This window comes from Panulirus ornatus, chromosome 5 (assembly GCF_036320965.1).
Source record: "Panulirus ornatus isolate Po-2019 chromosome 5, ASM3632096v1, whole genome shotgun sequence".
Classification (NCBI taxonomy): Eukaryota; Metazoa; Arthropoda; class Malacostraca; order Decapoda; family Palinuridae; genus Panulirus; species Panulirus ornatus.
In genome coordinates this window covers 9,148,221-9,161,643 of record NC_092228.1, presented here as the reverse complement: position 1 = coordinate 9,161,643, position 13,423 = coordinate 9,148,221, and the positions used below count along the sequence as shown (strand labels likewise).

Sequence of the window (13,423 nt, the reverse complement as noted above, 5' to 3'; positions counted from 1 at the left end):
GGCCAGTACTTTGTTCTTAACGCTACCTCGCTAATGCGGGAAATGGCGAATAGTATAAAAGAAAAAATATATATATATATATATATATATATATATATATATAGTAAACATTAAATTACAGAATGAGTTGTTAAAATCACTGAGTATTCAGTCATGATATTGTTGTGGCTTCTATAACACATAGCATGTCTGACATATGAACATGTGAGAATCTAAACCAAAAATTAGTTACTGATAACCTGTGACCACTGTGGATGATATATGGCCTAAAAAATCGTGGGAAATATTAGTGCAAGTCTTTGTACTGTATTTTGTGATTTCCTCCTCAGAGGTCTACACTGCAGTTTGCTTTATGATTATAATACAACAGACCTAGGCTTTAGCTTGAGAAAAGTTTCAAGCTTGTATCCTGTAGCAACTAAGAAAAGTAGGTTTTTCATGTTTTGGAAAACTACTTGATTTATTATGTAACAGCAGTACAGCAATGGACTATCGCTTGCTACTGCTGTTGTAGGAACCAATCACCACACATCAGTATTACAGATCTCTGGCACTAGAAGAGTGTAAATGCATATTACACATTTTTGTTGGAGAATTTTTATCACTTGTATTCGCAACATTCCGAAACCTCAGTTAGTATTGTGCATTGGGGAAGTAGGATTCAGTATGCTGGAAGATTCAGTATGCTGAAACCATGATAAGTGAGCTTTGAAACTGGGAGTTATGTGGTGTTTTGGGGTGTGAATTATAATTCACTGAGAATGATATGCAAATGGGTGAAATAAGAAAACTGAACAAATACTTACATCACACCACCATTTAGAATTAATTTCTTATAGTTTATGAGACAAACCATTTCATACCTAGAGATTAAAAGGAAGCATTGAGTAATAATACATGATGCTCACCTGTTGGAAAAGGGAGTGTGATGGCAGTACAAGATATTCACCAAGTATGTGAAGAAAGCATTGGGTAATAGTCTTAGTTTCATCTGGGAGTTAACTTGTCATCAAGTAAAGATAAGGTTTGCTTTACACAGAATGTAGTACATGTCTGTGTGTGACAGACTGACACCATACGTTCAGTTATCAGATTGTGACTGATTTACAACTTTGAAAATGTAATATCCTTGTATGTACCATCTGTGACACAGTGATACGTATTTACAAAAGATGTAATTTGCTCACTGTGCGCCAGTATCAACCGTCCCCCATCATCTGTGATGTGTGTAGGTCAACATACCCTCTCACCCACACAACTTTCACTTCCAAGCATGCTAGATTATGCAAATTCTTTAGTCAAAGTGCATATATGCTTCCATTATTCTTTGTAAAGATATGATTATACATTTGTACAAGTTGTATTATATCATTGAAATATATAAATATGATTGATGAGGTGTTTCTTTAATCATATCGAGATATACATCCATTAACTGCTTAATGAAATTTTTGTATAGTAATAATCATCTGTATCTAGTATCTATACCACAACTTTAGAATTCTGATAATGAATGTTCTACTGGAAAGTCTGTGCCCATAGTTTTTCTTTCATTCAAAGGAAGTATTAGGGGATTATACATGAAGAATATTCTAAGAATATTCCCAGCTTTTAATGTATCACCAAACCTAAAAGTATAAAAAAAGCAAAGAGAAGTGCTCAAAACACACATCAAAGAATACCTTATACCATTCTGGCTACTGCAATTGAAGGAGAAAGAATGCATGCTTTAGTAAGTAGACTTGAGGAAGAAAGTTTAAAAGGAAATGAAATTCAGAGAAATGTTGGTAAAATATGAATGTGACCTAGAAAGGAATTAGGCCAATTTCTTTGAATTAGTACACAATTTTTTTTGGTCTAAGACATTACTTCAGAAGATTCCTTTTATTTAAATGTACTGTGCGACAGTATATCTAAAAACCAGAGGTAGCAAGACTTTCTCAGTGAACTGATGGACATCCCTGCCCCTCATGGATTAAGCAGGATCTCTATTGGGAAAAAAAGTTGAAAAAATAATATTGACTTAGAAAAGTATATAAATTTTATAACGTTAACCTTGTGCTTTTAACCAGCTACATTTTGATAGAACTTATATATAAATATACACCTATGAAGATCCCTCATTATTGTCTTAATTTGTTAACAAATGTGATGTAACACTGATAACAGTGATTACTCCTTCATGACTAGCGTTAGACATAAAAATCTGTGTTTTTCTTTTCAATTAATACATATGTATTCATTACTCAAATATTTTAGCAATTTTATGAGAAATTTGGTTTCTGAGATATAGAAAAACTAATTATGAGAAAAGAAAAACAAAACAGATCTTACTTAAGCATGTCATAACCAAGATCACTTCTGCACAAATAATAGTGATCTTAATTCAGTCACCTGTAGCATCACAACCACATCTCATGGCCTGCAAGTATCATGGCATGTATCGTGATACTGATTTACTCTGTTAACTAAAATGACATTATTTCATTTTTTTTTTATCTAAATAAATGTTAGCAATAACTCTCATAATAAAGTTTTCATAAACAGTAAACTTCCACACCTTCAAAACTAACTCAGTGTATTACTCTGAGATTTACTTAGTGCTAGTCAGGCAAAGGGTTTCAAGTTCATTTTAATCCATCTTCTTCACCTAAAAAGCAGCCAAGTTATAAATACCCTTGTGACTGGTTCAGTCAACTTTCATTTCTACAAAAAAGTTCTACATACTGGATGAACTGAATAAGTCCAAGTTGATCTGATACTGAAAATGCACTGATGTTATTACACTGACCTTTCAGAGGAGAGCATTTTCTTCAGTCACCTGTCCCGTAAAAAGCTGAACGCAGACTTAGCATCTTATGTCAGATTGGCACAGAATTTGCACTCTTTCTTGCTATCTGTAGTGAAAATATCTATATCACTGTATATTTTCAGCCTTGTATACTACCTACTCACTGACTATAAAGACTTGAATGATTATGACATCAAGATCATTTGGTCTGCAAGAAATGAAACCATAATGCACCAGTCAGCAATTACACAATTAAAAAACAAATAATCATGAAGTGCTCAGAGACATGTAAACTATTACATACACATACTTGCTTTACAGGAAAAGAAGTTACAACCAAGTACTGCATGTGTGATTCCAACTTAGCAGATGTGTATTTGGAAAGGGCATCAGATACTCAATGTGGATATTAAGCAACAATACCTTTCACTCCAATTAGTTCAGAGAAGCTGGTACTAAGAAGAATGTCCCTTACATTCTCAATTATTTTGGTCCTGTTACCAGCTGGTGAAATAAACTAAGGATGAAGGGGCTAAGGGCAGCAAGCTTCCAATGCAAGGGAATTAGGAAATATGAATGTGAAACTTAAACCTATTTCATTTTAATGACTCTGTTAATCTGTATATTTTGTCAAAAAGGTGATTATGAAAGAAAGTGGGTTTGGAAAGGGGAAAACATTTCAGATGGTCACAAAGGGAACTTTTCCTTATATCTAATACTTAATCATTTCCCTGAGGCTATGAAGACAATAGAATTAACCTAAGATGGTACTCCCATTTATCATTTTATACAACCCCAGAGCCTCTTTCATATTCCACACAAAAAACTTACAGCTCACTCAACAAAGAAAAGAAAACTGGTCCAACGAACAGACATACATAAACTAAAAACTCAAAATACTATACAAGACAAAGAAAAGAACATGCTATCAATGAAAAAGGTAAAAACCCAAATACTTTTATTCACATGCAAAATGTAGATTGTGACCCACCAACTTCACTGGCCCACTAAGAACAAATAGGTGGAGATGATATCCTAAAAAAACAATGCAGACTGGAGCTCAGTTATCCAAAAAGCACCCTACACGACCGAACTGGTCCCTCCCATTATCATTAGCCACCCACGGTAGAACAGGTACACCACCGTATTTCCTGCAACTGATGATTCGGCACCACCTTTAGTCCGTACAAAATTACGTGAGGGAACATGAAATCACTGTGGCCACCAGACTAGTTTACTGGGCAGCCACAGATAGCACTGTGTGTAGAGCTTGCTTATTTACATTTCTTACACTGCACTTGTTGGTGGTGATACTGCAATTCTGTGAGATTCTTAGCTTATTTTGTTTAACCCTAGCTATGGCTTCTAAGACATGAGAGTGTCAGTCGTGGTGTCAAACGTAAACACCAGTCCATATCAATCCAAGGTAAAGTAGACTGTTGAAAAAATGGACTGTGGTGTTTCAGTGCATAAGCTGTGTACATCTACAGAATTGGTTTATCAACTGTTTATGATATAAAGACGCAAAGGGAGAAAATATTGAAATTCTATGCAGACAGCAATTCCAAGAAGCAAATGACAATTAGAAAAAATATGAAAGATGGTAAGAGTACTGAGCATGATCAAGTGATGATGGAATGGTTTCGACACTCGAAGTGATGGAGTGGACTTGTCAGGTAGCAAGATAATGGACCTGGCTAAGTTGTTCCATAAAGAACTTAAATTACAACATGAGTGTGACTACAGTGAAAGATGACTTCAAAGATTCATGAAGCATCATGGAATTTCCACGAATAAAGTGCGGAGAAAAGCTGCCTGCAAACCAAGAAGGAGCTGCTGAGTATGTGGATGAATTTGTGAAACTCATAGCTGATGAGCACCTCAGTCCTGAGCAGGTGTATAATGCAGACAAAAATGCATTATTCTGGCAATGCACACCTAGGAAAACATTAACAACAGAAGACGAAGAAGGCCCCACAGGATTCAAACAATCTAGGGAGAGACTTACCATCTTAGGGTGCTCAAACATTTATCATTTGTTTAATTTACATTTCCAGCAGTCCATGGTATACTTTAGAGACATGGGAGATGTATAATTAGTGGGTTAGAGGTGTGTTGATGAATTATTACATGACCACAGTTGGTCGGGCAAAACGGTTAATCCAGCAATGTTTTGGAACCAAGAGTGCTAGAAAATCGGTGGTGTACCTGTACTACCATCCTAACTTAGGAGCATTAAAGTGATGCCTGGAACCATCATACATCCTCCATTTTGGGAATGCTGGTCTTACTTTCTGTCTCATCAAAACAGAACTACTGGCCTAGTCCTGCTATCCTATCCTTGGAAGTGCCATATACCTACTCAAATCTTGCATTTTTGCTTCATATGAATTTCCTTGCCATCTCCTGTCTGCACAATCACTTTTAAATGTAATCATGGTGGAGTCCAACAAACCTATAACCCCTAGTCCCCAGCATCGTGGGTTGCCATGAATCTCCAGATTCCCACCAGACTCTACTGCCAATGATAGGGATGGTTCAGACAATAGCAGTACCAGCCCCTTCCCTCTTTAAGAAACATGCCTCTTTTACTATTCACAATACCAACATTCATGGTCTAATAACCTCTTTTTTGTTGCACAACATCTGTCTAGCATCTCCCCTAATATCTTCCTTCTCTCTGGAGACTTAGTTGTGTAATGGTGTTCTCACGAGCCTCTTTCTCATATCCAACCATAACCTCTAAATATGATTTCAGTTCGAAGGTGGTGTCTGTGCTTATTTCAACATTAATACACCTGTAGCAAGCCTAGATGACCTTGCTACCCAAACTTTGATGTTATCTGGTTCAAGGTCTGTCCCCCAGCTACCAATGTTCTTTGTTTTGCCTACTGCTCTACTAATTCTACATCTTTCTCTATCTAAAATCCTGTCACAAGGTTGTGGCATCCTCTCATCAGCAAGCCAAGATCCTTTATCTTTGAAGATTGTATTGTTCACCTTAAGGATTGGTTGAATTTCTCCCATGTGGAGGACTGGGGGATTGAAGCCCTCATGTTCTCCATTCTCAATGATCTAGAGCAAATAATCACCTACCCTATCCATGTTCCTGACCAATGTGACCACTCTCCTCATATTCTAGATCTGTTTTTCACCTCTAATCCTTCACACTATACCTATACAAAGTTGCCCCATTTGGTTCATCTGACAACAATCACAAAAATGTATCAATTTTAATGGCATCTCACCCTCCAGCTGTCCCTTCTTAATGTAATTACAAAACCTCTTTTCTACTTTTCTTGGGTCGATTACTATCTCATGTAGTGATACTTCAGTTTTTGCCAAACATACAGTAGAGGCTACTGTTACAGGAATAGATGCATTTATCCACCCTAACACTAAGATGACCTTTTCTTCCAACCCATGGTTCAACCATTCCTGTTTTGATGCCATTCAGGTAAGGGTTCAGGCATATCAGGCTTGGAAATCTCCTTCCTCTGACTCCTGTCAGCTGACTGCAGTCATTGCAAGTACATTAATCGTGAAGTGCAATGACCTCTCCTCTTCATCCTCTGATAGGTCTTTCTGGTCTTTAGCTAGGTTATCAATAACAACTGCTGCTCTACCTTTCCCTCACTTTTCCATTTTGACTACTACAGCTGTCTCTCCCATAGACAAAGCAACTCTAGTTCTTGTTTATCTTCTAACTCTATATCCATATCTCTGATACCTGTTCCAATTGGAACTCCCTTTAAGGGGTGGCCACGGCAACAGATCTCCAAAACTAAAGACCTCCAGTGCCGATTCTTAGCCTTTAGTGCCTCACTCTTAACAGACCACTTGCAGAGGGCAAGTCCAGCACAGTGTTTGCAGAGGCTCCAACATTCTTTAACCGCCTGATGCTCCTCTTCCTAATCCTATACCCCTTCTTGCAATCTCTTGTCGAACTGTGAGAAAAGTGCTATTCTCTCTAGATGCAAGCAAAACTTATGTTCCTGATAGCATACATCCCTGTGTACTAAAAGAAAGTGCATCCTAACTTGCACCTGTGCTTGCTTGCTTGTTCCTTTTCTGTTTAAAACTAGAATCTTCCATCTTCTATGAAGCATGCATTATTACATCTTATCCCTATGAAGAGTGACTGATCTAACCTCTTCAACTATTGTCCTGTTGCTTTGGCATCTACTATTTCCAAAGTCTTTGAATCCCTCCTCAACTCCCATATGTTCAGAAATCTTGAACCTCAGAGTCTCTATCTGATCACCAGTATGGTGGCTACCATATGGCAAGATACAATGGTGATATTCTTTCCTATCTTACTAATGTCTGGTCATCATCCCAGAAAGATTCTGGAGAATTCTATGCAGTTGCCCTTGATATCCAAAGCTTTTGACAGGGTGTGGCATCAGGGTCTCATCTCAAAGCTTCCCCTCTTTTGGCTTCCTTCCTTCCCTTTGCCTCTATCAAATTTAGCTTCCTCTCTGGTTGACCTATCTCCATGGTTGTTGACAGATTGGCCTCTCTCCCTTTCTCCTTCATCAGTGATGTCCCTCAAGGTTCTGTCATGTCTCCTAGGATATTTGTCCTTTTTATCAATGATTTCCTTTCTTCTACAAATAATCAACTGCACTTGTAAGCTGATGACTCAACACTGCATTCCTTCATATCCTTTATCATTTCTGCTCCTTCTGCTCTCACTCAATCTGCATCTCATCTTGACACAACTCAATAAACTCAGATTTGGATATCTCAGTGGGGTAAACATAATGCATCCAAGATCCAATTTCTGCCCAATTCTCCATCAAAAATTCCCCACAACTTTTCTCTCTCCTTCAATGGCTTTGTATTTCTACCTCTTGACTCAATGGACATTACATTGTATTACTGTAACATCCACACTAACTCGAAAACCCCATATTATGGAAATAGCTACGTCTGTCTCTAAGAAATTGGGAGCCTTGTTTAAATGTCGAAATTTCTTTTCCTCTGAACTGGTGCTCCATTTATACATAAGTATGATCCGTCCTTGTATGGAGTACTGCCTTCACATCTGGGGTGGTTATAGCTTTGTTTCCTTACTTGACGGAGCTGAGTTGAAAGAAGGTCACCTTAACTCCCCCAAGCTCACTTCAAAACTTGATCTTGCCATAAGCCACAGTGTTGGTTCACTTTCCTTTTATAAGTATTACTTTGGTTTTTGCTTCCAAGAGCTGGGTTCTGCATCACATGATTAGCACATGGCTGTTGGTGACTCAAGGGTTGGCCACTCTGATAACTTTCTTTCCCTACACCTCAAAGTTGTGGAATTTTAACATTTCAAAAGACAGGATTTTCACTAACTCTAAAATCCATAAAAACTTTACCTTTTCCATTTCATTGACTTCTTCATATTTCAATTAAGGCATGGCCTTGATGTGGAATTTTGTCCATGACTGGAGCCTTCGACATAAAGAAAAAAAGCAACTTACATTCTCTTTTCATTATGGGTTACTAAGCCCTGAAATACTGGCTGGCCTCTCAGTATACTGACCTGTTTTAATTATTCAATGGTGGATTTCTTAGCCAGAAAGTATGGCTACTGATGTTCAACGTTATCTTATTTCAGTCAGCAATGTTGGCTCATTTTCCATCAGATTTACTCTCTCCTGTCAGTTTCAGAGCTTCAAAAGTTGTCCAAACCTCTTGAGTATTCCTGTCTCCCCCTACCGGCTAAAATAGGTGTCTGTCCCATTGTAATTTAGAAATTCCTAGACCTGGATCTACATGGGAGATGAGTATGTTGCTCTTTGCAGGGATATATATATATACACACACCTATACATTTCAATGTATACATATATATACATACACAGACATATACATATATACACATAATTCATACTTGCTGCCTTTATTTATTCCCATCGCCACCCTGCCACACTTGAAATGACAACCCACTCCCCTTGGGAATGTGTGCGAGGTAGCGCCAGGAAAAAACAATAAAGACCATATTCATTCACACTCAGTCTCTAGCTGTCATGTATAATGCACCGAAACCACAGCTCCCTTTCCACATCCAGGCCCCACAAAACTTTCCATGGTTTACCACAGACACTTCACATGCTCTGGTTCAATCCACTGACAGCACGTCGACCCCAGTATACCACATCATTCCAATTCACTCTTTTCCTTGCACACCTTTCACCCTTCTGCATGTTCAGGCCCCGATCGCTCAAAATCTTTTTCACTCCATCCTTCCACCTCCAATTTGGTCTCCCACTTCTCCTTGTTCCCTCCACCTATATATCCTCTATTTGTCCATCTTTCCTCACTCATTCTCTCCATGTGACCAAACAATTTCAATATACCCTCTTCTGCTCTCTCAGTTACACTCTTTTTATTACCACACATCTCTCTTACCCTTTAATTACTTTCTTGATCAAACCACCTTACACCACATATTGTCCTCAAACATTTCATTTCCAACAAATCCAACCCTATCTACAGCCCATGCCTCACAACCATATAGTATTGTTGGAGTTACTATTCCTTCAAACATACCCATTTTTTCTCTCTAAGATAATCTCTCCTCCCACACATTCTTCATCGCTAACAGAACCTTCGCCCCCTCTCCCACCATGTGATTCACTTCCACTTCTATGGTTCCATTCACTGCTAAGTTCACTCCCAAATATCTAAAACATTTCACTTCCTCCAATATTTCTTCATTCAAACTTCATCCCAATAATTTGTCCCTCAACCCTAGTCCCCAACTTGTAGAGTCTCACATGAATCAGCCACCAGAGCTGTATCACTGGCAAACAACTGACTTACTTCCCAAGCCCTCTCATCCACCAACAGACTACATACTTGCCCCTCTCTCCAAAACTCTTGCATTTACCTCCTTAACCACCCCATCCATAAACAAATTGAAAAACCATGGGGACATCACACACATGACAGCTAGAGATTGTGTGTGTGAACGAATGTGGCCTTTTTTGTCTGTTTTTCCTGGTGCTACCTCGCTGAAGCAGGGGGTTGCGATGCTGTTTCCTGTGGGACAGGGTAGCAACAGAAATAAATGAAGGCAAGTATGAATATGTACATGTGTATATATGTACATGTCTGTGTATGTGTATGTATATGAATGTATATGTGGATATTTTGATGTGTATATGTGTGTGTATGTGTGTGTATGTGTGTGTGTATATACACATGTATATACATACGTCCACACACGCAAATATACATACCTACACAGCTTTCCATGGTTTACCCCAGATGCTTCACATGCCCCGATTCAATACACTGACAGCACGTCAACCCCGGTATACCACATCGCTCCAATTCACTCTATTCCTTGCCCTCCTTTCACCCTCCTGCATGTTCAGTCCCCGATCACACAAAATCTTTTTCACTCCATCTTTCCACCTCCAATTTGGTCTCCCTCTTCTCCTCGTTCCCTCCACCTCCGACACATATATCCTCTTGGTCAATCTTTCCTCACTCATTCTCTCCATGTGCCCAAACCATTTCAAAACACCCTCTTCTGCTCTCTCAACCACGCTCTTTTTATTTCCACACATCTCTCTTACCCTTACGTTACTTACTCGATCAAACCACCTCACACCACACATTGTCCTCAAACATCTCATTTCCAGCACATCCATCCTCCTGCGCACAACTCTATTCATAGCCCACGCCTTGCAACCATACAACATTGTTGGAACCACTATTCCTTCAAACATACCCATTTTTGCTTTCCGAGATAATGTTCTCGACTTCCACACATTCTTCAAGGCTCCCAGAATTTTCGCCCCCTCCCCCACCCAATGATCCACTTCCGCTTCCATGGTTCCATCCGCTGCCAGATCTACTCCCAGATATCTAAAACACTTCACTTCCTCCAGTTTCTCTCCATTCAAACTCACCTCCCAATTGACTTGACCCTCAACCCTACTGTACCTAATAACCTTGCTCTTATTCACATTTACTCTTAACTTTCTTCTTTCACACACTTTACCAAACTCAGTCACCAGCTTCTGCAGTTTCTCACATGAATCAGCCACCAGCGCTGTATCATCAGCGAACAACAACTGACTCACTTCCCAAGCTCTCTCATCCCCAACAGACTTCATACTTGCCCCTCTTTCCAAAACTCTTGCATTCACCTCCCTAACAACCCCATCCATAAACAAATTAAACAACCATGGAGACATCACACACCCCTGCCGCAAACCTACATTCACTGAGAACCAATCACTTTCCTCTCTTCCTACACGTACACATGCCTTACATCCTCGATAAAAACTTTTCACTGCTTCTAACAACTTGCCTCCCACACCATATATTCTTAATACCTTCCACACAGCATCTCTATCAACTCTATCATATGCCTTCTCCAGATCCATAAATGCTACATACAAATCCATTTGCTTTTCTAAGTATTTCTCACATACATTCTTCAAAGCAAACACCTGATCCACACATCCTCTACCACTTCTGAAACCACACTGCTCTTCCCCAATCTGATGCTCTGTACATGCCTTCACCCTCTCAATCAATACCCTCCCATATAATTTACCAGGAATACTCAACAAACTTATACCTCTGTAATTTGAGCACTCACTCTTATCCCCTTTGCCTTTGTACAATGGCACTATGCACGCATTCCGCCAATCCTCAGGCACCTCACCGTGAGTCATACATACATTAAATAACCTTACCAACCAGTCAACAATACAGTCACCCCCTTTTTTAATAAATTCCACTGCAATACCATCCAAACCTGCTGCCTTGCCGGCTTTCATCTTCCGCAAAGCTTTTACTACCTCTTCTCTGTTTACCAAATCATTTTCCCTAACCCTCTCACTTTGCACACCACCTCGACCAAAACACCCTATATCTGCCACTCTATCAGATATCTATTTATTTCTTTATTTATCATACTTAATCACTGTTTCCTACATCAGTGAGGCAGTGCCAGGAAACAGACGAAGAATGGCCCATCCACTCACATATACATATATATATATATACATAAACACCCATACACACATATACATACATACATACATGTACATATCAACATACACACATATATACATACACATACAAAGACATATACATATATACACATGTACATATTCATACTTGCTTGCCTTCATCTATTCCTGGCACTACCCTGCCCCAAAGGAAACAGCATCGCTTCCCCCTGCTTCAGGGAGGATGCACCAGAAAAACAGAAAAAAAAAAAGGCCACATTCATTCACACCAAGTCTCTAGCTGTCATGTGTAATGCACTGAAAGCACAGCTTCCTATCCCCATCCAGGCCCCACAGACCTTTCCATGGTTTACCCCAGATGTTCACATGCCCTGGTTCAGTCCAAGTAGGACCAGGAACAAATAAATAATGAATGGCCTTATATACAGTGACATTCTTAGTCAAATCTCAGTAAAATTTAGCTTAGAATGCTCACTCTCAGTCAGAATGCTAAATAATAACAGGAGCATTTTCATTCCAACTTCATACACTACATATCCATAATCAAAGTGATGTAATACTTTTATAACAGTGTCATACACACAGTCATAAAGAGAATAATTTCAATTACTGTTCACCCATACTTTAAAATAAATACAAATTGGTGATGTATGTAATACTGCAATCTAATGCAATATTAACATTTGTATGAATACTTTTATACCCTATTTACAGCCATATTAACTACATATGTACAAATTTTATATTAGGAATTGTTTTTCATAAAATCAGCAAGTACATAAAAACTGTTGGTAATACTTCAATATATAAATGCTAAATGGCCTACTTTTCAAGTATAGCATCATAATGAACAGTATGCATTCATGTAGAAGTATCTCTAACTGCTGAATGTTTACAAAATATTGGTAATATCCCATTCAATGATACATATATTGTCTTTTATCTGTGAAAGAACATACACATCACTGGCAAAAGTAAATGAAGAATATACACCAACCTTTGGTTGCATTTACATCATCCTGCCTCAAACACTACTGCAAAAGTTTATTTCAAGCACATTAACATGCAACCTAATGAAAAGGCAGAAAGTGCTACTGATTCTACCATTAACATTATTTAAGTATATAACTTGTAAGGCTTCTCCCACTATATCATCATAAATCAGCAACATAAAAATCTACTACTACAGTGTTATCATCAACATTCACTTCAAGAATCTGGCCTAATGCTCCAGCTGCATAATGATACAGTTACAGGAAACTGAGCTAACAATGATGTTTTTGCTTAGATGATTGTTATGGAAAAAATCTGCAATATCAGGAAAATTGCCATCCTATCATACCTCGAATGATGTATCATAGAATATGAAAAACATTGTTTGCCAATATTTCCCATTAATCTCACAAAAATATTGTTCTTAAATCTTTTACTAACATAGCTTTTTTGTTTTGCATTATATGCATTGAAACCCCACTGTCTTGAAACTATTACACTATAAGTGGAGTTTCCAAGAAATACCTTAAATTAGTAATGTATTCCAAATCACCTACCACATGGCTTCATGATATTTGCACACTTGTTTCAAAACTGACTTAAAAATGAGATGAGCTTACAAAATGAATGGCTTAAACTGACTACTATCAACTTC

The 13,423-nt window shown here is 38.3% G+C and overlaps 1 protein-coding gene across 5 annotated transcripts in view; it reads right to left on the bottom strand.

The window, feature by feature from the left end:
• The window catches only part of Klp98A (kinesin-like protein 98A), a 132,699-nt gene that overhangs the window by 50,247 nt on the left and 69,029 nt on the right, over nt 1–13,423 (bottom strand). For 2 of the 5 annotated variants that reach the window (XR_011712561.1, XR_011712564.1), the window contains exon 25: nt 2,792–2,897. Coding sequence is in view for 1 of the 5 variants with exons in the window: in XM_071661024.1 (XP_071517125.1) it covers nt 2,857–2,897 (41 nt within the window). In the remaining 4 variants the exon portion in view is untranslated. Of the gene's footprint in view, nt 1–1,858; nt 1,989–2,713; nt 2,898–13,423 lie in introns of those variants that run through there. The other 3 variants (XR_011712572.1, XM_071661024.1, XM_071661025.1) reach the window with 3 other exon arrangements.